The sequence below is a fragment of the Camelus dromedarius genome, chromosome 9 (genome assembly GCF_036321535.1).
Source record: "Camelus dromedarius isolate mCamDro1 chromosome 9, mCamDro1.pat, whole genome shotgun sequence".
In the NCBI taxonomy this organism is placed as follows: domain Eukaryota; kingdom Metazoa; phylum Chordata; class Mammalia; order Artiodactyla; family Camelidae; genus Camelus; species Camelus dromedarius.
This window is the reverse complement of record NC_087444.1, coordinates 36,618,077-36,645,330: the sequence shown is the minus strand read 5'-3', so window position 1 is coordinate 36,645,330 and position 27,254 is coordinate 36,618,077. Positions and strand designations below refer to the sequence as shown.

General features: G+C 48.7%; 2 protein-coding genes across 7 annotated transcripts in view; both read right to left on the bottom strand.

The window, feature by feature from the left end:
• LOC105088481 (glucose-fructose oxidoreductase domain-containing protein 2) overlaps positions 1-6,492 on the bottom strand; it is a 40,783-nt gene extending 34,291 nt beyond the window's left edge. For 2 of the 6 annotated variants that reach the window (XM_031458235.2, XM_064489057.1), the window contains exon 1: positions 6,292-6,430. Coding sequence is in view for 1 of the 6 variants with exons in the window: in XM_031458238.2 (XP_031314098.2) it covers positions 6,292-6,298 (7 nt within the window). In the remaining 5 variants the exon portion in view is untranslated. Of the gene's footprint in view, positions 1-5,920; positions 6,083-6,267 lie in introns of those variants that run through there. The other 4 variants (XM_031458238.2, XM_064489058.1, XM_031458236.2 and 1 more) reach the window with 4 other exon arrangements.
• A 2,442-nt stretch (positions 6,493-8,934) lies between these two features.
• The window catches only part of RANBP10 (RAN binding protein 10), a 60,241-nt gene continuing 41,921 nt past the window's right edge, over positions 8,935-27,254 (bottom strand). Inside the window, exons 4-14 of the mRNA XM_010979274.3 lie at positions 26,032-26,199; positions 21,402-21,424; positions 19,426-19,610; positions 16,914-17,026; positions 15,323-15,431; positions 15,074-15,222; positions 14,676-14,880; positions 13,803-13,924; positions 13,188-13,333; positions 12,760-12,871; positions 8,935-12,403 (exon numbers count right to left, since the gene is read on the bottom strand). Of these exons, the coding sequence (XP_010977576.2) occupies positions 12,273-12,403; positions 12,760-12,871; positions 13,188-13,333; positions 13,803-13,924; positions 14,676-14,880; positions 15,074-15,222; positions 15,323-15,431; positions 16,914-17,026; positions 19,426-19,610; positions 21,402-21,424; positions 26,032-26,199 (1,463 nt within the window). The 3' untranslated portion in view covers positions 8,935-12,272. The remainder of the gene's footprint in view (positions 12,404-12,759; positions 12,872-13,187; positions 13,334-13,802; positions 13,925-14,675; positions 14,881-15,073; positions 15,223-15,322; positions 15,432-16,913; positions 17,027-19,425; positions 19,611-21,401; positions 21,425-26,031; positions 26,200-27,254) is intronic.

Genomic DNA, 27,254 nt, shown 5'->3' with positions numbered 1-27,254 from the left:
AAAAACATAAACAGGACAAAGGAAAGAAATGCTATTCTCCCATCCCCACGAGCTGACATGGAGACAAACTGTTAGGCAGCCATCACAGAACAAGAAAGCGTATGCTGCCCCAGCCAAAGATGCCAGTTCCCCATCTCCCTGCACCCTCCACAAAGTGTCCCAGGAGGGACACTAATGATAGGCCTAATGACCTGTCTAATGAGGCATAACTACCCAATGTACAAAAGGGTCAGCTAAATCAGGTCATAAAGGAGAAGTAAATTTAACATCCACAGAGGTATCTGGATCACTATCAGATTTAAAAGTTAGTTTCAGCTGATGATTACAGTAGGAAAAAGCACTTATCTATCAGCCATATTAATTCATTATTGCGTTTGAAAATCTGGCAATAACAAGACTTTTTTTTTCTAAGATTGCCTTAACAGTGAGTTCTAGATTGACATCAACCGAAAATTCCATCCTCAGCCCTACTCTCTTACAGAGCAATTTTACCTAATCCTTCAACTTCACTCTGATTTCTATGCAAACATTCTAACTGGCTCTATACTTCAAAGTGTCTACTGGAAATTCCACCTGACTGACCTATCGGTTTCTTCAAACCCAAATTCATCTTTCGCCTCGAACATGAACCTCCTCTTGTGCTCCCTCACCCCATTTAATGGCACAATATCCAGTCACCAGAGTCCTTTCCTCATTCACTCCCTAATATCTGTTAGGGCAACAATGAATCAGGCATTATGCCAGGAGCTGGGGCATAGAGCAGTGATCCAGACAGGCCAGGTCCCTGCAGCTTAGTTTCCAATTCTTGCTACACCCATAGCAGAATACTAAGGACTGATTTGTCACAGGAACATAATAAGTGGCAGGTAAGTGACAAAGACTCTGCCCCTACCTTTTAATTATTGAGGTAAAGCACACTTGGCTGCAGTGCATGTAAAGTAGCCAGTCCTAGAGAGAGGTGTATTACATACTCTGGCTTTACCTGTGGTCCCAAGAAGAGGATGAGTTTTTAATTACAATGATAAAACATTTTTCAATGTGCAAACCTAATTTACTGAAGTTTTCTTTGCATTTTTCACTTCTATATAGATACAAGTATTCTGCTCCTGTGAAAACAGCTATTTTTAAGACAGCAAGAGATACTTTAGGGAGTCACCCAACTGTCTTCCTTCTGATTTCAGGTGTAGGACATTCCTAGGGCACCCCAGAGCACAGCAACCCTGACCGGTGTTCTCTAACTCTGTTACATGGCCTCTGGTCACCGGGAAGGTTAAGTTGTTCTCCAGTGACTGGAAATGCCTGGTGTTCTTCACAACTATCTCCTACTTATAAGCAGAAAACTGCTTACCAACTAGGCCATGATCATGCTCAGCTGTAATCTAACAATCTTCTAGCAGTTAAATGTGAGATGTAAAATAATCTAATCTCAGGAGAGTCTTTGCCACACCACCCTCTCTTTTTCCTGCATTCCTTTTAGTTAATGTGTAATAAAGGAGGCTGGTTATAAAATAAATAACAGGATGTATATGGGAATATGCCTACTTGAAAATACCCATTCATTTTAGTATTTTAGAATTTTCTGTTTATTGTTTAAATGATGACCAATGTCTTGTCTCACTATTGAGACTCTAAGCTCTTTCAGGACTAAGACTGTGTATTAAGGAGTTAACAGGTCCATGAAGCTTAACACTTCAAGGTATTTTCGTAACATTCCTGTAATTAAGAAATTACTCAGAGGCATTCAAATGTTATTTGGACAGCAATCTTAGCATATCAGGGATGTTGAGCAGTGAAGGAAGAAGAAGCCAAGACAATAATTTTAAAAGAATAACCACCATGACCAGGAGCAAGCCCTCAGCTGGGAGAACAAAGACATCCATTTAAGCACAATGATTTAGTTTTGAAAATAAGATCAGATAAGAAATAGTATGTTCAATCATTTCCTGCATTGCTTCAAAAAACAGGTCCCCTTAGCCCTTGGCACAGGAATATGAAAACAAAAGGCTGAAAAGTGAGGGCAAGTACAGCTGATCTCTCTACCATCCCCCATCTCCCTGACAATCAGAGGATGCCTGGATGACTGACACCATCTCACATGCTCCCAGAGCCACCCCTAGAACAGCCCCTCAGAGATAATAACCATTTCCTAGCAGGAACCACCAGTGGGCTGCAGAAACCATTACCCACATGGAACATCCTATAATATGCTTTGGGATGCTGTAATACTACACCATCCATCAACAAGCACCAAAGGGACACTAAGGGTCAAACTATTTGTCAACAAGCACCAAAGAAATAGCAGTCTTAGAAAGCAGCATAAGATCCTACGGTCACCTTTCAAATATATACATGTAAATTCATTACCCTAGGAAACTGCATTACTGATTGGTTCGTGACACCTGAGATAGGAAACATCCACACTGCCCAGTCCCTGCTACTGTTCTCCCCTCCACTTTTAATACAGTCAGAAAGATAGAGGGGGTGAAGGCCTGCAGAGAGGAAACAAGTACAGTGTCATTCTTTACACAAGCAAGAAACTTCTGAATGGTTTGTTTTTTAAACTATTTACTCATTAGGAAAATTACTGTGTGTTCTTAAGTCCCTTTTTGCTAAGTTTTTAAATTTGTTTGATGTATTTGTGATCAAATTGTATTCACAACTTTGTATCACTATTTTGACACAAGCATTTTTCATGTTATCAGTTTTTAATGGTTGCATGATATTTTACTGACTACATAAACCAGTTTTTCATTTTTCTAGCATTAGACATTTATGTCATTTTCAAATTGTTCTCTATTATAAATTACATAGGTTAAGAAACTATGGTCCAGAAATTACACGATTTGCCTAACATTATCATTCTAAGCAAAATATAATTATGAAAGTAAATAATAAAGATTTTGAGGTTATAAAATGATCATGGTAAATCTCAAAGTCAAGTAGAAGTGTTTCTGGTTCTATTTTGGGATTACCTATTCTCATGAAAAATTGAGAGTGGACAGTTTGAGAGTAGCAGTTATCCCAGGCCAGAAAAGAAAACTGTGCTCAGTACTGAGCTTCCATTCCTTAAAACCTTCATTCCTAATTTTTCATGGTAGAAGATGGATAGGAACCCTTATAGAAAAAGCTTCTCTGGGAATGGCTCTGAGGCATGGTGGGGAGAGTGAGCTACCCCTACAGCAATTCCTGGCGATCCTGGGTCCCAAAGAGTGTGGCATTTTGTCACCAACAACTTTGAAAACTGACAGTACCTAGGACAAAGGCAGTACTTGCAACTTCCCTTCTAAGAGCAGAAACTAAAAACAAGTGTTAAAGATAGGGTTTGAGTGTAATATGTTTAAGTAATGCAGGAATACGCATCTCTTCCTTCTTAATGTTTAATACTGTTTTCTAAGTGTTCATTCCTATCATCATGAAATAGAAATATTTACTCCGTTTCTCATCCTCTTTGTCTGGGTTTAAAGAGATAGTACTTTAATGAGCTCATCCATGACCTAATGGCTAGTTCATAAGTGATGTTAGAGTGCTGGGAAGTTTTACTGTTTTCATGTTTTTCTCAGTATCTTCTATCATTCTGACTTTCATAAGCCCAAACATATTTCAAATATCTTTCATTCTCCACTTTTTAAAATACCTGACATCTAAATTCTCAAGTACTTTGGACTTTTAGGCTCTCCTGAAGTTTACTAATACAAAGCTGGTTTTCTGCATGTAAGAAGAACAAAACTCTATTAGTATATTGTATATGAATTCTCAAAAACAGCAAAATCTCCAATTTTTTCTGGACAGTGTCCAATTCTAATAGTGGATTTATCCTAGAATTGGACCTCCTACTATAAATACACAAGTGGCTTGTTAGGCATCAGAAGGGCTCTTCTGCTTCTGATGCCTGTGTTTTCTGAACACATCTGTATCATAACTTCCTACATCAGATTCCACTGTGTCTCCATTTCATTTCTCCTCTTATTGTATAACCAGAATATCAATTCAATGAAAGTAAATCCTGTTAGCCTTACTGGTTTATCTGGTAAGTTGGCCAGTTAAATACTGCTGATTACTTTACTATAGGCCAGGTTTGATAACTGCCCTCAGCTGCCCCAGAAAATGGAATGGATGTTAAGTAATTATTGGTCAAAGGTTTCATGCCATAGCAATGAAGAAACACTTTTAAGAGTCCGTAAGCCCGTCTTTCTTCTCTGAAAACAAGCGTCTTTCTGATTATTGGGGCTAAAATAATGCATACAAATCCATGGGACACACTTACCACATTTAAGAAGTATCTCCTCCAAATGCTCATTCAAGGAAGTATTTGCACAGGCATTCAAAGCACCTCCTACACCCTATACAGCTCCACAGACAGTAATTGCTCCCTTCTATCTACTTGGATTTTAGCCTACGTGTCTGTCTTCTATCTGAGCCAATGCTAAAGTAATGAGGGTTTCCACACAGAATACAATGGTTTTCAGAAAGCTTTTCTGACAGGATTTGGTTAGCAGTGCCAATGTTCTCCACATACCTTTCTGATAATACCCTATTATATTTCTTGAGGTACTTATACAAATAGTTCCAGAGATGCGAGAAAAGTCAGTAAAATCCACAACTACAATACCTATAGTTATGGTCTGGAATTGATTTATGAACAAAGGAAGAACAAAGCTCTCTTCCTTAAACTAAGTTGATCTATTAACATTATCATACTTTTAACGTTATCTTCTCTTCTCACTCTGAGGGGAAAAAAACCTGCTGCAAAGTCGAATTTACAGTGAAAATTAGTTTTATCAAGCTAGTACCAAACTGACTTTGATGATTAGAATCAGGGACATCTTTTAAAAATCACACACTTCTTTTCCCCATGTTACAAATCTTTATGTCTTTTGGGGAGGAGGCTTTTTTTCCTGCATTGCTAATCCTACTACTAGTGGGTTCTGGTATTACTGTAGAAATCACATCTTTGAATTTTCCCTGCAAATAAAATAACAGATCAGATCCAGACCAAATCATTCCATAGAAAAAGTAGAACAATCAGGTGGTAAGAGAAAGCCTCTTACAATAGAATCTTTAGCTGTAAAACAAGGGGGCCCAACAATAGAACTGTCTGCTGAAAAGTTTCACCTCCTGGTCCAGATAGATTCTTTAAACTCCTAGTCCAAAAGTAGTCATTTTTCACATATTCTGTAAAATGAATGGCCTTAAAATGCTTTTGTTCCCTGGCACAGCTTTTCAGAAGAAAATGAGTTTCCTTATCAAGAATGTATCTAGCTTTCCTCTGACTACCATCTCCATATCTCTCCATAACACATTAAGTGTCCTTTCCAATTTAAGCAGCTGTTCCCTTCAACTGAAGGGTCACAGACTAAGGGCTCTTCCTTCTGAGACCTTTGTGCCCCATAGCTCTGGGCCCTATGCCACCAGGTTCTGGATACTCAAAGGCCACCCACTTCCTTCCTCATGTGTCTTGCCCTCAGAATGACACTGTGGCAACAATGAATATAAATAAGGTTTACAACCTTCCATGGTGTCTATCCAAGGCAGCTTTAAACTTTTCTCTTCCTATTTTGTTCTTCAGATTCTGCTAAAAACTCTTCACACGACCATTCACAGGTCCGGATCTCCTGCCCCTCTTTCTCCTTCACCATTCATGTGATAATGCCTTGATGGGAATACTTCACCTCACCTTTTGTCGCCACAAGTCCAGCGGCTTCCTTCCAGGGCTTCAAAGGTAGGTCAGGCCCCAAAAGATATGGTCAGTGGACTCTCTGGGGCTGGCAGAGCCACTCGCACCTTCTAGAGCGTCCCTTCTCCCACCTGCTACCTGCACACTCTTTCCTTAAATAAAGATTTACCCCCTAAAAAGTCCCACCTCACTCTGAAAGACGACGGACCAGCTACCCAACGAGCCCTTTGTCTGAGGTTTCCGTACCTCACATCCTCATCCACAGAGCGTCGGTCCTCACACAGGTAGAGGGTCTGCTCGGCACAGGGCGGGGGAGCCTAGGTTTTCGCGTCCAGTAAAGGGATGGGTTATGGCCAAGGTCCTTCCAGGAGCCAAAATTCAACAATTCTACTACCAAACTTGCAGATTCTATTTCTGAGGTGGGAGGACGAACTTCGTGGCAACTCCCGAACTCCGAGCCCGCTCCGGCAGTTACCATGGCCCCCTCCAGCCCCGGCTCTACGTATCCCCGCCTCCGACCTCCGGCGCCCGGCCGCGGAGGAGGCCCTCCCGGAGCCCGCTCGCTGCCGCGCCATACCCTCCTTCATCCTCACCCGTCGTCGCGGGCCGTCTCTCACCTGGCATGCTGGCATCGCCCGCCCTGCGCCGCACCGGAGACCATGGGTCCAGACCGGACTCGGCGGCCACCAGTCCTCGGTAAAGGAGGATGGCGGGGACGCACCGACCCGGGGGTCTAGCGCGCCGCCACCGGGAAAGCGCCGCCCGGTTTCTAAGGAACCGGGGTCTTTGGAAAGGGAGGGGCGGGACAGCGGGAGGTCTGCGCATGCTCCCTGGAGGGGGTGGACCAGCTCTGGGAGGGGCCGTGACCGAGAGCTGCGCATGCTCGCTGGTTGGGGGCGGAGGTTAAGCAGCCTAACTCGAGACAGCGGTCACTCATTTCCGGCGATGGAGGCGGTGGAGGCAGCAGATTTCCAGCCTAGGCTTCTTTCCGGTCCGACGCCCAGCAGCAAGAGCGAGGAGGTTTTACTCATACTGTACTATAGTGGGCCTTGGTTGTCCGGGAATGAAGGAAGGTCTGCTGCTGGATAACGATCTATCTTTGCAGAACGATGGTTCTAAGTCGTCAGACTTCCTGGCTGACTCCTAATGACTCGCTTTTCCGTGCCTATCTGAACTCCTCTTCTAGATGTTCTTTGTTTGTTCCTTAGATGTCAGTGCTCTTCAGGACTGGGTGACCTCAGCCCCCCTGATATCTATACTGGAGGCTCTTCCCCCTCAAATAAGTACCATTTTGTAACGAGACTACCCTTTGTTTCACCAGACTGTCCTCTAGAGCAGCGAAACAAACCTGTAAGCCTTAGTGTAAAAATAGGCTATGTTGGAAATGTGGGATTAGGATTTATTTCTGCTTGTCTGACTCTAGTTGACTAGACCATTCCTTCACCTCAGCTGGCATTAGGAAGGTGTCCCAGCCATCTTTCCAGAGCATCATCCTGTGATATGTCCGTCAAGGTGAGGCATTTGTTCCCTCTGAGACCTGCTGACCAGCAGGGCTATCCCTGTTTTGGCAGGAGGAGACAAGACTTCCTGCTATGGCTGCCACTTTTATGAGCATAGAAGGCTTCCAGAGTGATGAGAAATTGTAACCTCTAACTTCTTCTAATGGGGTTTTATCCCCTTATTCATTCCCTCTGGATTCTGAACAGCCAGGCAGAAAGGGAGAACCAAAGTGTCCTTGTGTTTGATCTGCTTTTCGGTCATGTTCTAAGTTTCACTCTGGAGCAGGATTTCTCAGCTGCACTGTTGACATTTTGGGCCTGGTAATTCTGTTGTGGAGGGTTGTCTGTGCATTGTAGGATGTTCAGCAGCATCCCTGGCCTCTACCCACTAAATACAAGTAGCACCCCTACCCCATTGTGGCCACCAAAAATATTTTCAGACATTGCCAAATGTTCCCTGGGGGGCAAAATTGGTCCTGGTTGACAACCACCGGTCTAAAAGGAAATGAATCTTCTGCATCTTCACTTACGGAACTAGGACATTTGTGCTTAATCTAATACACCACTCTTCTCCGTACACTAGCTTTTCCCTGAGAGTCCTGTAAAATACCCGAGTGAAACATTCTGTAGTAATGTCATTTGGAAAATGCTGGGTTAAGCTACATGTCTTAACACAGGATTTTTAGAGCTTTTAATTAGCTAGTGATGTTCACTGAGCATCCATGACAGATTTCCTTTTTTACTGGGTCACAGAACCCTTTTCCAGTTCCAGGAACCATTTCTCTCTGAGATGTGGGTTTATATGCTCCCCAGACCTCCCTACTCCAGTGCCTTTTAGCCACCACCTGTTCCCTTCTGTTCCCTATGTTATCTTGTGGGTAATATATCCCTATATTATCCATCCTTTCAATCCAACCAAAAGCCTACATTTGCCTCGGCTCTTACTTCTCCAATTTCCCTCACATCTGGCCACTCATCCTGTGGTGCTAACATCCCCTAAATATTTCTCTAACCTGTTTTCTTGTGTCTGGCCTTGGCCTTCTAGCTGGTTTCTTTGCCTCCAGTGTTTTCCAGTCTTACCTCCAGGTGGACAGCAGCATAATCTGTTTTATCTCCTCTGCATAAAGCCCTGGTGCCTTGGGGACAGGGGAGGCAGACTGAGGCAGTAGGCGAATCACACCAGGGAGCATACTCATAGAGGCAGAGTCGTAACATATACTGTGTCCCTATATGCCAGGCCCTGCCCTGTGCATGTTATAATCCTCTATCACCACAGGGTAGAAGAATCAGCCACAATTTAAGGATAGGAGAACCGAAGCTGAGAAAGATTAATCTTCTAGGGTCAGCCTAACTAGGGTTTTTGGCATGAGCTCTTTTTCCTCAGACTGAATGGAAGCTAACCTTAATACCCCTCAGAAGAGTTCTTTTTGACTGTCCAGTGTTTGTGGTGAGCATATTTGGAATGTATTAAAATCTTATTCTGAGGGGAGGAGATCCTATGGCCCACCTCTCTGAAGTTGAATATTTGACTTTTTCTTTGTCTCAGATGAAAGCTGTTTTGTGGGAGAGAATCAAAGCTTAAGGGCCTATGCTCTTTGGGGTTCTGCAAATGCCCAAAGTCTTGAGGGTCCTTGAGGAGACACCAAGAGCCTGCACACTCGAGAGGTGGGCTAGGAAGGGGCCAAGCCCGCTAGGACAGCTGTACCACACTAGGGGTGCCAATCCCAGTAAGACTCATAATAGACACCAGACACTCATGACTGCTCATGGATGTGTATTTTAATAAAAATAATTCTGTCAAAATACAACAGGAGTTTTTTCATCTCTCAAGTACAATTTAATAAGATGTTTTGTGTTAGAATTTTCTCTAAACCCTCCCACACCCACAAGTTTCATGCTAATGCCAAGTATCAACTTGTGAGGACAAAGGCAGAACCAGTGTGCACAATGTGGAGGAAGTCTGTGTCGGCTGTAGTTACTAATGGAGGAAAACCCTATGCAAAGAGGTGGTGCCTGAGGTAGCCAGAGTCCACAGTCTGGCCACACGTCCAGGTACACAGGACTGGTGGTCAAGTAGGGCTCTGCTGCCCAGCTGCCACATGTGTGCATACCTGAGTTTTGAGCAACCAAACGAACTTTCAGCTCTGACAGGTTTCTGCCTCATCTTTGTGCTTAAGGGGTAGGAAGGTGCTGGGTGGCTGGGCAATCCCCACTTCTCCATCTTTTGGTGTCCCTGTTCTGCCAGCCTACACCCAGCCACAGACCCATGTGGGTGAGGAACAGGGGTTCTGGCTTTCTCTGTGTGTCTGCCAGTTTCTGCTCTGGAAGAAGCAACCATTTGGTGGCACAAAGGAAAAAGGTAAGTAGGGAAGGCTGCTCCTCCAGGGCTGGACAACCCAAGAGAACCAGGTCTTCTTCCTGCCCACCTTAATTCAAGTCCAGCTCTTTACAGGGACTCCTCCCAGGTGCCTTCCCCACTCTTGGCCCCTGGAAGCAGGCTGGTAGGACTGGGTGGGCATAAGGGGCTCCTCTGGCTGGCAGGCAGGCCTGAACTATCAGCAAGACAGTGGGCTCAAGCAGCTTGATTTTGGTCCTCTCCACGGCTTGTGGGGCAAAGGCTTATGTCCCGAAGGTAACCTGTCCAACTGGGACAGAGCCCCTCTGGAGAGGAACAGAGTAAACAACTTGGACTCAGCTGAAATAGTGAGATAAGGCACAGAAAATGGGGAGGTGGCCATGGGTACTGAGTGCGAGCCAGGCGGACACCCAACCCCAAGCAGCACACAGCTGTCCTGAGCCCTCCTGGGCCCTCTCAGCCATTCCACAACCCAAGCCCAGGCACCCATCCCCATCCCTGACACACCCCTGAAGGTACCAGCTGCTCAGACAGTGCTAGAGGCCTCACCAGCCTAACCCCTAACCTGCCATTCAGCTTTAGAACTACACATTGTTGTCCAATCCACAGGGATGAGGTTAGGCCCAGTTCTGCCACTAATTTGTTGTGTGACTTTGGTCAAGTCACTTAATCTCCTGGGCCTGTTTCCTTATCTATAAAAGGAGAGGACTGGTGGAGTAAGTGTTCTCGAAACTTCACTCCAGCTACAAAATCCTCTGGTTTTAATTTCCAGTCCTGCTTGGCTCTGATCTGTTTCCAACCTCTAGGTTTAGGAGCTAGGCATCCCCAGCTTTGCACAGGATGAGTTTCCTTTACAAACAGGACAAGACCTCCACGATGGGTCATGGTCTCTGGGCTGCCAGCTGAGGCCCTAGTGGGAACCAAGAAAAAGCAGTAGCCAATAGGATTATGTCTCAAGGCAGAACTCTGGGAGAGGACAGGGCCAGGGCCCTGACCCCATCACCAGTAGTTGGTCCAACTCAATCATCTCCCTTGTCCAGCTGGGGGCCCAATGAGGCCTGATGGGCACTCAATACCTCAGGCTGTTACCAACCATTCCTGTACCCACTGATAAAAGGAGCTTGTCCAGCCTAGATCCAGGCAGGGACTGAAGTTCAACTTCTGACTTTGCCCCTTTGCAGGGGCTGCTTGTGTGCTCCCTCCCATTGTGAAGCAGATGGGGAAATCCCAGTCCCTCCTGGTACTCCTCTGGGGAGGCCACCTCCCTTTCTTCTTCCTCAGCAGTCAGTCCTCTCCACAGATGGCCTGCCCAAGTCCCAGCAGCCATCTTAGCCCTTCCTCCCTTGATTCCCTGATGCACTACTGGGACTGTTACTGACCCACCAGCTGTGAGGATCCACCTGACATGGATGATGGGACATCTGTAAAGCCCATGAGGTCCCTTCCTCGGGTCATCAAATACTCATAACAGTCTTTCCTAAGAGTGGCTGGGGCCAAACTGCAAGAAGCTGCCTGGCACAGATGCAGTAAGGCCTGGCCTAGCGGGTCAAGGGTTCCATCCACTCCAGCAACCAGCAACCCAAGAATCTGTCTCCACAAGGTCTTGGCTTCTCAACAGAAAGCATCAATTCCATCAGAGCTGTGCAGAGATGGTGAAGATCCAGGCAGGAAGAAGGCAGCCCCTGTACTCAAGGGCCTCTGTCCTGGGAATGGAGACTTCTTTCCCGCAGCCTGACACACAGCAGCTTCCAGGTCAAAGGCAGGTAGTCTCCAGGCAATCAATTTAGAGTAAATGAATTATTTGGCCATCTTAACAATAAGGGAAGGCAGGATGTTGAAAAGGGGAGAGAGAGGGGCAAGGCAGGCAGTGAGAGGCAGGGTAGAATGGCAGACAGCGTGCTGGCCAAGGACTTTCTACTCCCTTGCTTTGCTGTGTAGCCCTGGGCCAACTCTTCTCTTCACTGGACCCTTGGCCCTGCAGTTCTCTGCTCAGTCTGGCTCTCAGAGTCCTAGGACCCACACCTCTCAGATGCTACAACCAGCTTAACCTGACCTGCGCACTGTGTGGCCCCCCCACCCCAATGCCTACTGGGCTCCCCTAGGCTGTAGCTGGGCCTGTGGCTCAACAAAGGGGAAGCCTGAAATAAACAAACCACTTGGCTGAGGTGACAGAGATTTTTTTTTTTAGTGAGTAGGACTCAAAACATATGGTATCTGGACAGCTTCACCCAAGAGGTGCTGGACCACTAACACTACGATAAATACTGTGTCTTTTTTAATATATATATTTATATATATAATCTCATTTTTTTTACTTACGAAAATAATAAGCTATCACCAACTTGGATAGGCTTCATCACTAAATTAGCAGAAACCAGCTCAGCACAAACTCTCCAGAGATAAATACTGGTGGCTCAGTCAGGAGGAAAAAATAAAGATTTAAAAAACCCAACCCCTCCTCAAAACAACCCCCTCTTCAAAGTAGAAGGCGCTACATGAGAATAACCAGCCAATACTGTGTCATAGGCCGCTGCACGCGAAGGGGGGCGAGAGAGAGAGAGACTGAGAGTGGGGAAAAAAAAAAGGAAGGAAAGGAAAGAAAGGAAGGAAGAGGGGAGGCCAGGCAGGAGGAGTGGACTCTGCCCATGGCTTCCAGGTCCCTGCACCAGGTGCCGATGGAGAGCAGGGCTGCTCTAGCCCTGGGGCCGAGGGAGGGCCAGGCAGGACCAACCAGCGTGGTCAGCTAGTGCAAGTAGTCGTCAACTCTGGCAAAGGAGCAAGATCCTAGGCCCGCTCGGGCCATGAGCCGTAGACATTCAGAAGCTTGGCCCAGGGCGAGCATCAGAGGGGGCTGCTTTGGCAGGTTCTGAGACTCTGTGGAGGAGAGACGAGGCCTGGTTACTGTCCTCTCAAGGTTTAGGCTCAGAGAGTGAAAGGTAGAGGGAGTGGACAGAATCTCTTGGAATAGAGTGTTCATGTATCTCTGTATGTGTGTCCCAGTCACCAGGCCATGACCCTACGGTCAGTCTATGGCCCATCATGATCGAGCCAGCCAACTCAGTTGGGCAGGGGGAGGTCAGGGAAGCCCAAGAGTCCTGTGGGCCACCAGAGAGCCTCTGGGCAGAGCTCACTGCCCTGACTGGACAAGGCAGCAGCAATTCCTAGGGAGGTGGGAGGGGGCCACCCTAGGCACTTATAGGCCAGCTTCTCTTTTTGTTAGATCCACTTACCTAAAATGGCGCTGTTGAGGGCAGCACACACAGGCTCCCTCTGGATGGGGTCAAGCTGCTGGCCAACTGGGCAGCTCCAGGGGTCTGAGTATGCCAGCAGGCTAAAGGCATCCTAAAGGACAGGGCACTCTTGAGAGGACTGTGGCACACATACCACACACACCCCTCCATGGCTCCATGGGGATACAAGGCCCTGCGTGGTAACCAGTGAGGGCACAGCATACCCCAAATGTAGGGTTGGGCAGGGTTGTATCCCCCCACAGAACCTAGAGAGGGTAGGGTACACCCCAGATGTCCTGTTTCCTACTGCAGACTTGACTAGAGCCTGCTCTGTCCTATTGTTGCTGCCCCCAGTGCCCTCCCAGAGTCCCCTTGCCCCACCACCAAATGGGGGCCCTCTCCGTATGAGGGCTTGGCTTGTTCTATACCTGCAGCATCTCCGTGTGGGCCAAATTCTTGCCATATTCCCGGCCCAGCTGCTCACTCAGTGCCTGCAACTCACGGCCAAACAGGATAATCCTTTCTGTGGCAGCCTGATTGCCCCCACAGAGCTGCCGCCGAGGATGCCCATCATCTGCAGCAGAGAACACATTAGTAGGGGTGAGGACTAGGGTGGGGACCCCAAAGAGAACACGGCAAGAAGGACCTTGGCTGGGGGTGGGGTGGTGTAGCTTCTGCTAGAGGCAACTGAGGCTGAGAGGATCACATGGACCATCCATAGCTAAGCTGTTTTTAGTCAACTAACACACAGTGTAGGAGTCAGACAGGACTCAGAAGCTTTCCTTCTCCCCACCTTGTACATGATGCATGAGTGTTCATAAGGGTGCCCACTCTCACCAACTCCCTCTGGCCTCAAATGTAGGGAACTTAGTCTTGGCAGTAGGCCAAGACCTTCCCAAATCAAGAACCCATCATGACTGGCTAAGGAGACAGTGGACCAGATCTGGTTAGACCTTCTCAAGCTACCAAAACCTGTCAGGGGAGAGGACACCTGGACTGAGCAGTGCCACCTGTGGAACACCATTTGAGGGCACGGTCCTTACCCATGCTGGACTCATCCGTCTGCAGGTCCTCATGCTTGTAGGCGCCATTGACGATGCGGGTGGACATGCTCTCCAGGACACCATTGGGGTAATGCTCCGCCTCCATCTCCATCTCACTGTCACTGTGGAGAAGGGATGAGGTAGGAGTTGACCAAAGGGATGTGGTTGGACCAGCCTGGTTGGGCCTCCATTCAGGCTTTGGCCACAGGTTGCTGTGGGTAAACTGAGGGCCCCTAAGAGCATGAAAGGACAGCTTAGGCTTCCCAGGCTCCAACACTTGCCCCTACTGTGACATCAGCCATCCCCAGAGGCTTGTCACCTGATTCCTACTCTTGTCCCAATGCTGCCTCTGTGCCCCTCCCCTCCCTGGCCCTCTTCTGAATTGGTACACCCACTTCTATAGATCCTCCCACCCACACTGACCAGGGCAGGTGAGCCCTGATAGGTATCTCTGGAAGCCAAAATCAAGTCAGCCCTGAAGCACACCCAGGGGGCTGCTGAAAGGCACCAATAGTCTTCAGCCTAAAACTCCTGCCTGCCCAACCTGGCTGATTACAAGCCAAGCCCAGTAAAAGCTCCTTTAGTATAGACCCTGGGGGTTCTGAGAGGCCTGATATCCTCAAAGGCAACCACATTCTCAGTGTCAGCACCTCTGGAGAAAGACAGGGGCAAGGAAAGTGGCAGCTGAATCGCAAGTAGGACCAGAAGCCAGAGCCAATGCCTGGCCTGACAGGTCAATAGCTACTATTCCAGGCACAGACCTGGGATGGAGGTAGAGGACAAAGGGCAGGATGGTATTCAAAGGACAGGCTGCAGTGGGCCCAACTGGCGCAGAGCAGAAGGCAGGAAGAAGAAGTTGAGCAGAACAGGCACCTGGTCTCCTGGTTACTGGTGCTGCTGTGGGGCTGGGACTTGGTGGAATCTGTTGAGTTGGACTCGGAGTAATTGACGGAGGATGGGGATGAGGAGGACGAAGAGGATGAGGAGGAAGAGGAGGAGCTGGGTGCAGGGTATTTACTGTGGTTCTGTTTGCTCTTGGTGGATGCGACGCCATTGCTGCAGCTGGGACTGTCTGCTCCTAAAAGCCGAGGGACAATCAGAAGAGGAGGGGCAGCTTGCCATCAAGCAGGGCCCGAGGAATAACTACAGTGGCCCCATTCCCCTTCCCCCAAATCCAGCAGCAAGTCCTGAGCCCATCCCAGGGAAAGGTAGATGGGTGGCCTTGCTTCTCCACACCAGTTCTTCCCAGAGCCCTCTGGAGAGTGGCTGACCTGTGTTGTGCATGTGGGAACTACTGGGGCCATGGCGGGGGCTGAGGCTGGGAGAGCCAGGATAGCTGTCCTGGGACTTGGGGCTTCGGGAGCTCAAGCTGCGGACCTCACTGTCAGTCCCATTCACCATCTCCACAAATTGTCGGCACCTGCAGAAGGAGCAGAGCAGCAATGCTCTGGGCTTGGTCGGGGTTTTATGTTCCCACCACCAGCTGGGCTATGGGGAAGCTGGTGGTGCCCAAAACTTACTTGAGCATGAAGAGTAGGTTGGGGTTGTGCTCCAGCAATCCTGGGTAGAAGCGCTGTGTGGTCTCAATGGCCTCACCCACCCGGCCCTCCAGCACCAGCTTCTGGATCTCTGCAGAGAGCAAGAACACAGCAGTGAGCGAGGGGCTGCAGACCTTCCTTATAGCCACACGTCTCCACACTGCCAGCCCCAAGCACAGACCAGCCGACAGTCAAGTGGGCTGGTTCAGAATGGCATGCCGGGTCGAGATGCTCACAGAAGAGGCTGAAGAAAGAACATGGCCAACCAGCCCCACAATAGAGCCTGGTTTCTGCCACGTGTCAGGGAATCCTCAAAGAATAAAAGGGGAAAGTGGAGGGGGCACTCTCAGCAGGAGGATGAGTTTGGAGGCCTGCTCCTATGGAGTACAGGTTGTCAGGGACCTGGGTGGAGGGAGGGGTCCTGGCTGGGGGGAGCATGATCTGGTGATGGGCACCCAGGCAGCTTGATGGTCCTAGGGGCTCCTCTTCAGACAGACTGCTCTCCTTTCAGGCCTGGCAGTGGGATGGCAATGTGAGCTCATGGTTTCTGGGCCAAGGCCCATATCTTGGCAGTCTTCAAGGGCTGCGGCATGCTCCCTGCTGAGAGGAGGTCATCCTCCTCACACTGGCATCTCTGACGTTGACACCTCTCAGGCCATCAGCATCTTGCTCTTGCCCTGGGGCCTGGTGCGTCTTGCTGGGAGCGACTTCTGGGTCTGAGGCTCTCTCATTCGCAGATCCCAAGTCTGGGATCCCTTTCCATCTGTCTGGCTGGACGTAGCTTCTCTGGGAGACACAGACACATGCACATACACAGAGACGACAGGCTCAGAGAGACGCAAGCAGGCACACACAGACACATGTCCACACACACCTACTCTCCCGTACTCTCGTCTCCTCTTCCTATCTCCTTTCTGGGCTGCTTCCTCTTTCCCAACACCCTCCTTCCACAAAAGAGCCCCAAACACGCAGTATGCAGGCCAGTATGAACACCAGGAAAATTTCCTTTGGCTCCTTCCTTTGGTTGTCTACAAAGGGCAGGACCAGAGGTGGGAAGCAGAGAGAGGTCTACCACAGCAGCCACAGAGCATCAGCCTTCCCTGTCTGACTACTTCAGGCCTGTCTCTGGTTGGGGGCAGGCAGAACTATTAAAGTTGAGTAAACAGTGGGAAAGGCAGGGCATTGGACTAGTAAGATGCAAACATACTCTTTCCAAAAGACCATGAACAGGAGGCTGCATGGAATCCAGGATACAGGGGGAAGGGGACAAGCATGGAGGAGCGGGATCTAGCCATGCCAGGCCCCAGTCTGCGCCAGGCCGTTAGACTGTACATTAGGGAGGCTGCCCCAAGACATTCCCATGCTGCTGGACTGTCCTGGACAGTGTTGTCTTAAAAGAGGGACAGAAGCAGGGCCTGGGGCTGGGTTGGGGCTATGGGCTAATCTCCTGGTAGTGAGAACTGAGCTGAACAGACTCCTGGCAGGTTACCTAAGGCTGCTAGGAGCCAGAGAGCAGAATGAGGGACAAGTAAGGGAGGAAAGGAGGGAGAAGGGGGAGGAGAATCAACCTTACTTTGTCTGTTCTTTATGGACGCTTGTTCTTCCTGAATCGGGGTTTCAGTCATTCGGGCAAAAGCTGTGGCCGTGGCACAATACCCATGATGAACCAGGTAAGACGAGACCATGCTAGAAGAAAGGAAATGCTCAAGGTGACACTTAAGAACTACATTTCTCACTGACCCCCTGATTGGACAGACTATCTCCCTGATTAGGTCTTCTCTAAACACATCTTAAAGGTGCATCCTCCATAGAATGAGAATAAAGGGGCTGAAATAAAATGAAAACTTCCCCTAGAGCTCATGCAGTCAGGCAGGGGAGGGGCAGGTCATCACATCTGTCCTCACAGCTTGGAGGATTAACTGTAGTTTCTCTGGAATATGCTGCCCACAAGCGGGCAAGTATGATAACAAAAGTACACACACAGGCACATACCATCTCCTTACAGAAGCGGCTGCCTCCTGTGACCTGCAGCAAACCCAGAGACGCCGACAGTCTCTCTGAGGGCTTCCTGGAAGGGCAGCCAGCCAAGCAGTCTGGCAGCTGCCCAGACAGCAATGATGCATGCCATGTGCATACCTTCTACAAACACAGGAGCTCCTCTGCAGGCCGCCCCACATGCCCGGCAGAAGCATTCCTGCTCACCAGGTGAAACTGGCCCTCAGGAGTGCTGGCTCTAGAGGGTGATGGGGAGTGAACCCACAACCCAAGTTACTCCACAATGTGCCAAAAATCAGGGGCCCAAGAAGCCAAGGTATCAAGCAACCTCATGGCCAACAGGAACACAATCTTTGGGAAATGGCCCTCAGAAGCACAACACCCAGAAAGTATTTAATCCCATCCAAAACTGGCTAAGCAGTGGTACACATAAAGCCCTCATATCTGACGTGTAAAGAAGTGAATACCCTGCTGTGTGCATATGTTGATGTCATTATTAGAGTTGTCTGGAGGGCTGTCATATGGAAGGCACAGAAGTTCAGCTGTGTGTCCCCTCGTGTTTTTAGGGTAAATGAGATGATACATATAAAGTGCCTAGTACAAAGTAAGAAGTCAGTATATACAACCTCTTATTATAAATTGTATATAATATTTATAATACTATACTCTGAATAAGAATTATAATAATTATAAACACAAGGGCAAAAATTCTTGACAAAACATGGTTCAGATGAGTCTATTATGCACATCAGAAGCCAATAAAATGTACAGTCCCTTTGACTCAGTGAAAGTCCACTTTCCACTTCTTGAAAGGATACCAAGAAAATAATCTTAAATGTGGAAAACTCTTTATATACAAAAGGGTTACCTACACAAGCAAAAGAGAGGAAATAACCTGAACCTACACCAAGGGAAGCCAGCCAAGGGGCTTGTGGCAAATGTGTCTCTGAGATAATATACTCATTAACAATGTTCATAAAATTAAGTTGTATAAAATCACAGGATACAAGTTATAGGCAGGTTTGGCAAATACTACGTATGAACACACACAGGCACACAGATACATACATGTAAACAAATACACCCATGTGCTGAGCCTAGGGCCTGTCAGCTGAGAGTATCAATCCCTCCCCCACACAGCTGGGGCAGCTCCACCTCTCCCCTTGTCTGTCCCAGCAAGTCTGCTGTAGGGACTGGCACCGTGCTGGCCCTCTGAGGAAGAGCTTCTTACGAGTTCTGGGGGCTGGAAACAAGACGTAGTAGTACTGCTATTCCTGAGAAGGGTCTGGCCACAGAGCCCCTGCCTCGGACCTCCCTTAGGGCCTGCCTCAGTATCAATCCCTCAAGAAAGGAAGGCTGCACAAAGAACCTAGTGTGCACCCCACCCCCACCCACCAGACCCTGGTACCCTGGTGTCTGCAGGGCAATGTCCAGGGCTAGTGGAAGCCCAGCCCTTCTCTGTCAACACTTGCGAGCCAAGCTAACAAGCTAACCATCTCCTGGCAGAGTGGGTATGGGCCACTGCCTCACTCAGGCCTACAACTGGCAAGTGGAAAAGAGACCCATACCTTGGGATTCTCAGCAAGACTGGCTCCCAGGAGAGTCTGGGAATTAATCAGTCAAGAGCCAGCTAGGCTGGCCCTAGGGAGAACTCTCTTCCCACCATCACTGCCATGGATGCAAGAGACTTAGCTGGATGCTGACCCTGAGAGGTGACCTGAGGCCAGTCATGGCATGAGGGATACTCTCTATGATGGGAAAAAAGTCCACAGAGGAAGAGACCATAGGACGTCCTAATACATCCTCTGCAAAATGACCTGGGGAAGGAAAACAGCCCTGCTAGTGATATAACATACAGGGCCTTCTGATCCAGTTGAGGGGGGCAAGGTTTAACTAGGAGCAGCTCTGGAGAATTGAACTAAGAAAGGAGCAGGAGAGCAGCAGGCAGAGTCAACCTGGGAGTGCTTTCCAGAAGGAACACTACCCATTGGAGTTCATAAGAGCAGCTTGTTAGCAGTACAGGGGCCTATAGGAGAGTAAGGCCCCTGGGATGGGGCAGGGCTGGGTAAGGGCGGGAGCGGGGCACTCACTTCTGCAGCACCGCCTGCCACTCGCCAAGCCGGGCACTGATGGGGAAGCAGTGGACAGTGCCCTGGACCTTGGCACGCCACTCTCGCATGTAGTCCTCAATGTCAAACAGGAAGGGCTGCTGCCCAAAGTTGGCGTCCACAATCTCCCCAGGTGTCTGCAGGCCTACGGTGGGGTAGAGGTTGGCCTGAGGAGGAGAATGAAATGTCAGTTGGGCCCTGAGTGCAACGGGGCAGCAGGGCCTGGCCTCATCTCACCTCCGGTGCAGAGGGGGAAGGCGCTGGCTCCTGCAGGCTGTTGCTTTGGCTTTAAGAGAATTGTGGCATGGCTGGGGGAGGTAGGGCTAAGCCTCATTCTGCCCACCTCCCTAGCAGAGACACTATGTCCCAAAGTTTGAGGGGAGAAAGAAAAAAAAAAGCAAGCCAGGCTCAACATGGAGTCTCTTGCCCTGCCTCAGAGGCTACAATGTCCGCAAAGGCCAAGGTCCCCCTTTAGGACTCGGCCATGGCACAGAGAGGCAGGGCGTGCACCACGACCCTGCAGGTGTGCCTGTGAAGATCTGCTGCAGGGGTAGATGATGGCTCCTCTCAGAAAGATCCAGGACCAAGGGATCCCTTTGCCACAAAAAAAGGGGTATATGAGGGGGCAGGGAGGGATGGGGGGGGAGACAAGAAAGGAGAGGAGGAAGAGGAGAGCATGGCAGCCAAGGTGGTTAAGTAGTCTGGACCCCCTGACACAGGGAAAGGGTAAAGAAAGGCTGCTGTCCTTCCTGTCTGAGACTCACTAAGAGGAGGATCTTGGTGTAGGGCTCCCCGCTTCCCATCTCTCCCCTGCCTTGACCAGCTTTTGCCAGGTCTCACCCTCACTCAGTGCCTCCTATGGCTCCCACTGCCACAGCCCAATGTCTCACCAGCCTCCTCCCCACTGTCCCTGGGCCTTCTGTCTTCTCTTTCACCTTCCGTCCTCAGGCCACGTGTCACTTCTGAGTATCATGTGCCTTTAACTGCACACTGGGTTCAGTTTTTCTAGTACTTGGTGACATACTGCCACATTCGCATCTGGTTGTTTCATGTCACATCTCCATACTAGGCTCTTCCCCACTCAGGGTCAGAATTTTCCTCCTGTGTTTGTTCTCTTTGCCTAAGACCACAGTCCCTCTCTGGGGACTCCAGATAGAAGGGAAGGATTCTGATCCATAGATAGGAGTTCTAACAGGTGCTGCAGTCTGGGCTTCAGAAAGCCCCTCAGATCACGAGGGCATTTCTTATTCCAAGGGCTCCATAGGGGTGCCCAGGATCCCAAAGCAGCCCCCAGAGTCAGCAAACCCTTCCTCCTTCCAGAACCCAGCCAGGACACATAGATCCAGGCCAGGCTCCCAGCATTCTGGGTGGAGGCCCTGCATATGACAAGGCCTGTGATGACTCATAATAAAGAAGGACTGGGATGCAGGAGGCAGGATGAGCCCTGAACTAAGCCAGCAGGATACCACCCTTTTCCAAGAGGAGAAAACCCCATAAAGCTCATGTCTCTGGCTCAGGGGCACCCTGCATAGTAGCAGGCTCAGTCCCCTGGGGCACTGGCTTTCAGACCTGTCTCCCTAACACTTCAGGAACAATTTTCTATACTCTGCACACTGGTCCACTGGCTGTAGGCCACAAAGAACTAGTTCAGACCAGCTGAGCCATGGAGCTACCCTCATCTCTACCCACACTGCACTCCTCCCCCTCCCAGCTGCCTTTGGAAATGCCACAAATCACTGTCACCTGTTACAAGTTATAGAGGACAATCAGGCCTTGCCATTGGAGAGAAAGGAAGGCTGGCAGGTACCCCTACTGGTACCTTCAACCTGATGGCACAGTACACATCCCTGGTTGGGGAAAGGGCAGGACTCCACACCCTGAACTTGCAGGTACCACCATGCCCCATCCCAGTCAGCCCCCAGGGACTCAGAGCCAGGAGATCCAGCAGCAGTACTTACCGGGAGGTCTGTGAAGGCTATACCTGTGGAGAGAAAGGAATAGTCATCAGGCCACTTGGTTTCCCATGCCTCTGCAGGCCCCCAGAGGGTCCATCACAATGCCTGGGGGAGGGCTGGTTGCCACATCTCCCCTAAGGTGGAGGCCAAGCACAGGCCAAGGACTGGTAGGTTTACATCCCGACCTTCCTTTGCTGAGTGGCTTGGCCAGAAGAGAAGTCAGATATTTGGGTATCTGCCCAAAGCATTTCTACCCTCTCAGGGAAAACTTTCCAGAAAGGACTAAACCCAAATGATCTACCCTGAGGTCTCTCCAGGCCTGATTTTTCTCTTGATCCAACATGTATTTATGGAGACCTACTGTGCATGCCATTTTCTATCCATTACCTCATCTGATTCTCATACCAACCCTGGGAAGCAGGCTTTCTTATCCCATTTTACAGAAGTGAAAAGTAAGCCTCATTTAACCCCTTAAATGATTTGCCAACAGTCATAAAACTAGCAAAAACTAGTAGGACTGGACTCACCCCTAGGCACAAATATCACCTCTAAGCTGATAGAGCAGTGGAGGCTAGGGGGGTGGTGGCAGCTGCCCATCTCCAGCCCGTATCTGCCCAGAGTCCCCAGAGATTCCAAGTTGACAAAGCCCAGGTTAACACTGGCCTGTGTACCCTCTAAACCTTCCTGGCAAGAGAGAGACCTCAGTCCTGAATCAGAAGTGAGGGTAGAGGGGAGCAGGACCACAAACATGTGGGTAGGTCTGAGCAAGAGAGGGGCTTCAAAATATGTGCTACAAAAAAAACAAAAAAACAAAAAAACAAAAAAACAAACAAAAAAAAAACACCTGAGCACTGAGAAATGACTCAGGGCCAAAGGAGACTCTCCCAGGACTCATAGCCCTCCCATTTTTTTAGATAAATCCTTTTATCTTCTAGAAACTCCTAAGCTTTTGGCCTGAGAAGTTTTCAAACCACTGACTACTTAGAAGTCCCAGTCTGCTCCCCCAACTCCATCCAGAAAAGAAATCAAAACCCAGAAAGACAGAACAGGTGACTGTCTAACAACAGGTCTCCCAGTAAACCTGGGGTCAGAATCCTAACAGCCACCAGCACAACCCATATGCTTCCTCTGTGCTGGGCACTGGGCTCATGTCTTACAAGGAAGAATTTAATCCTCAGAACAATCTTGGAAGATGTATACTGTCTCTCACACTAGTTTCAGATGAAAAAACCAAGGCACAGAGAGATTGTTTACATTCTTTACTGGGCTATTTGGCTCCTCAATGAAAGAAGCTCATAAACTCCATGATCTGCCTGCTTGAGGCCACTTCTGAGCCCCACATGCAAAGTCAGCATCAAAGAACTAGCAGGATGGAATCTGGAAGCCTCTCTGTACCCATGAGGAGATCTCAATGTCTACCCTCCAGGTCTGCGTGGGAGCTGCCCTCATGGATCTCAGTGTGGCCAGGCTACTGCTGCTATACTCCGAGGCTCATGCAGAGGCCCACAGAACTCTGGAAGAAGGGGGAGCCAGGCTCCATCAGTTATCTGCAGTGTGACCTTTGGCAAGCTACCCAACCTCTCAGAACCCATCGGAAAAAAGAGGGTAATGATAATCCCAATACCTCAAGAAGAAAGGAGAAACAGATTCTCTGTGAAAGCTGCTTTGTAAACTGTGAGGTCTAGGTACAAGCTGGCTGCAGTTGTGCCACAGGATGAGTCAATTGCCACACATCTGGGCAGGGGACAACATACCCGGGCTTGCCCAGCTCTAGCTCAATATGGCACTCAGGAAGGACATGGCCTTGAGGTGCTTCCAGGAGGATTAGGAAAGAGGCTACTCTACCCCCTATTGCACTGGATAAGGATAACATTGCTCCCTCAAGCCCTGCAGGTCTCTGGGAGCCTCTGCAAGGCCATTATGATGGAAAGATCTGAGGTGGCCTATAGGAAGATCTGAGAAGGTCGAGGTAAAGATCCAAGATGCAAACAGGATATTCAAACCTGCTGATAAGAAGTGTCCTGAGCCAAACAGACATAGGTCAGGGGCCACTGAGGCTGAGGGTATAAAGAGCTTGTGAGAGAGCACAGATCTGTATAAAAATGACTCTGCAAGTATGTTGACTACTTGTGGGTGAGACATCAGTCTCCCATCTTCATTCACTCAGTGCTCATTCATCCTTCCATCAAGCCAGGCCCTGTGATAGGCACTAGGGAACCAGTTGCAGGCCTGACCCTAAAGTACCAGGAGTAGGGAGGCCAAAGGCAGGAAACATCACTCTGCTTCTCTAAAGGGAGGAAGGTTCTGTGGTTTGAGAGCAGCGACTGGCTCACTGATTCCACATGAGATGCTGAAGTACATTACATTGATAAGCTGGCTTGTGGAAAGGAAACAAGGTCATTAGAAAGATTCATCAAGTAGTATACCACTAAGAGTTCATTGACTTTCTATTAAATTCTGTGGTCTAGAAAAGGCAGAGGACAAGTCATAACCACTTTTAGTAAGGTCTCAGTAGTATCCTTGTGGACAAGACAGAAAAACATGAGTTTCAAACTAATATAATGAAGGGATTCTTAAATGGCTGGTGTCTACCTGGACAAGCTATAGGCTGAAGGACTCAAATCTCAGCCTTGTCCTCTTCCAATTTTTTTATCAATATCTTGATGAAAACACACATAAACATGTTTATAAAAATTTATGTTAATACAATGCTGAAAAGAATACCAAATATTTGAGCTAGAACGAGCAAGACCAAAGATCTTGACAGGCTAGAAAAACAGGTAATATAGGTCACAATGAGGTTTAATTACAATTACCTGAGGTCTTGTGTGAGGTCTATAAAAACATGTACTAGGGAGGTAAGTTTTTAAAAACAGCATGAGGGTCTGGGCTGACATTAACGTGGCCATAAGCTCCTTAGGGACCTAGGGATGACTGACAAAGAATTCAGGGCCCAGAGGAGAGAGTTGCAGGTGCAGAGGGGACAGTAGGGTATGCCCCAGACCTTGTGTCCCATGGCAGGAGCCGTGCTCTGAGCAAAGTGTGGACAAACTGAAGGGATGTGAGGAGGGTGGGTATCCAGAGCAGAGTGGCAGCACTGGGCCTAGCTTGGAGGGGAAGGTGAAGGGGGGTTTGGGTAAGGAGTAAGAGCCCTTAACAGTGGTCACTGGGACTCTGACAGCAGAAAAAATCCAGAGATAGGGAACAGCTGGAGTCAGAGAACAGTGTGGGGAGGGAGGAGTCATTTTGAGACCTTGGCCTTGCCCTCCAGCTGCTAGCTCCTCACAGGCTGGATACCAGTAACTGCAGCGAGGTGGCCGTGGATTTCAGAGTTTCTCTGGATATGCACCTGGGTCAGCTCTGCAGTGTCTGTGCTATGCTCTTGGTTGTCCGCTCTAGGCTGTGGCATCCGACTGCCCTGTTGAAGAATGCTGGCTCCTGATCATTCAGCCTCAGCCGCTAGTAAACCTGATTGCCACTCAGGTTCCTCAGTTCTGCCCAGGTTCATCTCCTGGAGAAGCTTACAGAGGGGATTTGGGGAGTAGCAACCACCTTTTAACTGTCCCTCAAACCAGGGGAAGTGAGCCTCCTAGGCATCGGGTTTCAAGTAAAATGCCCAACTCCCTTTCCTGGCAAGGCCTGTGGTCAGCCTGGCTGGTAGGGTTCTGCTAGATCAGAAACCTACCTTTGCAAACCCAGGCAGACAGGCCCAGCCGTTAGGTACCACCTCAGGGATACTTTGGCCATGGGTTCCTCTCACTCAATGGCGAAATACCAGTCAGCCCTAGTAGGGCATCAGAATAGCCTAAGTTCCTCTTTCTCTTAAGTTCCAATCCTAAATTTCTACATGTGTACAGGACTGCTCCTCCAAGGCTCCCATGACCGTCCACTGATTGCTGCTCCTCGTTGACAGCACCAATCCAGCTACTTTCCCATCTTCCCTTCTTGCCAGTGCACCCCATCTGCTACTAAGCCCTTCTGTGCCACCCCTGGGCCTCTGCAGGCCTTTCTCCACTGCCTGCACCCATCACCACTGCTGTGCCTCAGGCCACCTACCTCTTCCCTGGCCCTTACTCCAATCAGTCCATCCTTTGCAGTTTAACCAAAGGGACATTTTTAATATAACTCTGTCCAAGTTGCTGTCTGTTAACCACAAACAGGCCAGAAGAGACTTGGCTCCATCTGACTCCAGCCTATCTGTTTACCTCCTGTACTAGGGCAGCCCTCACCGTCGCTCCATAGCAACCAGAACCCTGCAGAAGGGCCTGCCAAAGTCTGGGCCCAGGCAACAGGCGTGCAAATCACTACCACTGTCAAGTATGTACTCAGGCCCCTCAAACTTCTCACCAACCCTAAACCCTGCTCCAACGAGTGTCACACTGGCCAGGAGCATAACCACAACATTGCTGCTCTCTTAGCACTGACTCAGGCTCAATAAATGCTGCTGACCGGACGGATTAACAAAGAGAATGCCTTATACCCACCCTTCCCCTTGCAGGGTTCTAATGCCTAGAAAAGGCTACAGTTCCCCAGAGCTCAGCATAGGATCTACAACACTGCTTTGGCTTTAAAGCCTCTCACCAACCAAAGTGGCTCCACAGGGCAGACCCTCCAAGGTCCCCTATGTACCCACCAAGGCTGTGGCCATTCTTGGTGTAGAAGCAGGTGCCGTTGATGAGGTTGACGCAGCAGCCAATCACATCTCCTGTAGTGAATGTGGGACCATAGGGCTGGCCAGTCCCCGAGGAGCAGAAGGAATGCCCATCATCGCCATGGTAACCATAGGAGTGTTTATCCCAACCTGTAGGAGAAGAGTAAGCCAGAGGTGGGTAGAGGTACTTATGAGAGGAACAAAACAGTCACAGAAGCTGAGCCCCTCTCCCCAGCCTGCCACCTCATCAGCACGGCTGGCTTCTCATAGAGCTGGTTATGGACAGGGTCTGGCTGTGCTAAATGAGCAGTGAATTCAGCAAGTCACTGTCCCTGAGGAGCTGAGGCAGCCCTACTGAATAAAGAGCCTAAGCTGTGATTAAAAGGAACCAAAACCATGAGTGCCCTGGAAGGGACTTATCTTGCCATGCAACATGTTGCCATGCAACAAGGAGGTGGTGAGGGAAAGCCTCATGAGGGAGAGGGACTTGAACTGAACTCTGAGGTGTATCATGGTGGGGTTTTTTTTAAACTTTTTTTCAATTGAAGTATAATTTATATGTAATAAGATTCTTCCTTTTTAACTGATAATTCAACAAATTTTTACCAAATTTGTTTTAACAAATGTTACCACCACCACAATCAAGATACAGAACATTTCCATCACTCCAAAAAGTTCCCTCATGCCTCTGCAGTCAATTCTACTCCACCCACAACCAGTCCCTGGCAATACTGATCTGATCTGTTTCTATGGTTTTTCCTCTTCTAGACTGTCATATAAATGGAATCACAAAATATGGAGTGTCCTGTGCGTGGCTTCTTTCACTTAGCATAATGCATCTGAAATTCATCCACATTGTTAGGTGTACCTGTACTTTGTTTCTTTTTATTGCTGAGTAGCACCCCATTGTATGGATATACCAGCTTCTCTATCTGTTCACCAGATGATGACATTTAGTTGTTTCTAATTTTTGGATATTTTGAATAAAGCCAATAAATATTTGTATACAGGTCTTTGTCCAGATACATGATTTCATCTCTCCTGGGTAAATACTTAGAAGTGGTATTGCTGGGTCATAAAATACGTTTTCCTTGATAACAAACTGCCAAACTGTCTTCCAAAGTGGCTGTACTGTTTTGCATTCCCACCAGCAATGTAGAGTTCCACATTATCATCAGCACAGTATTGTCAGTTGTTTTTGGTTT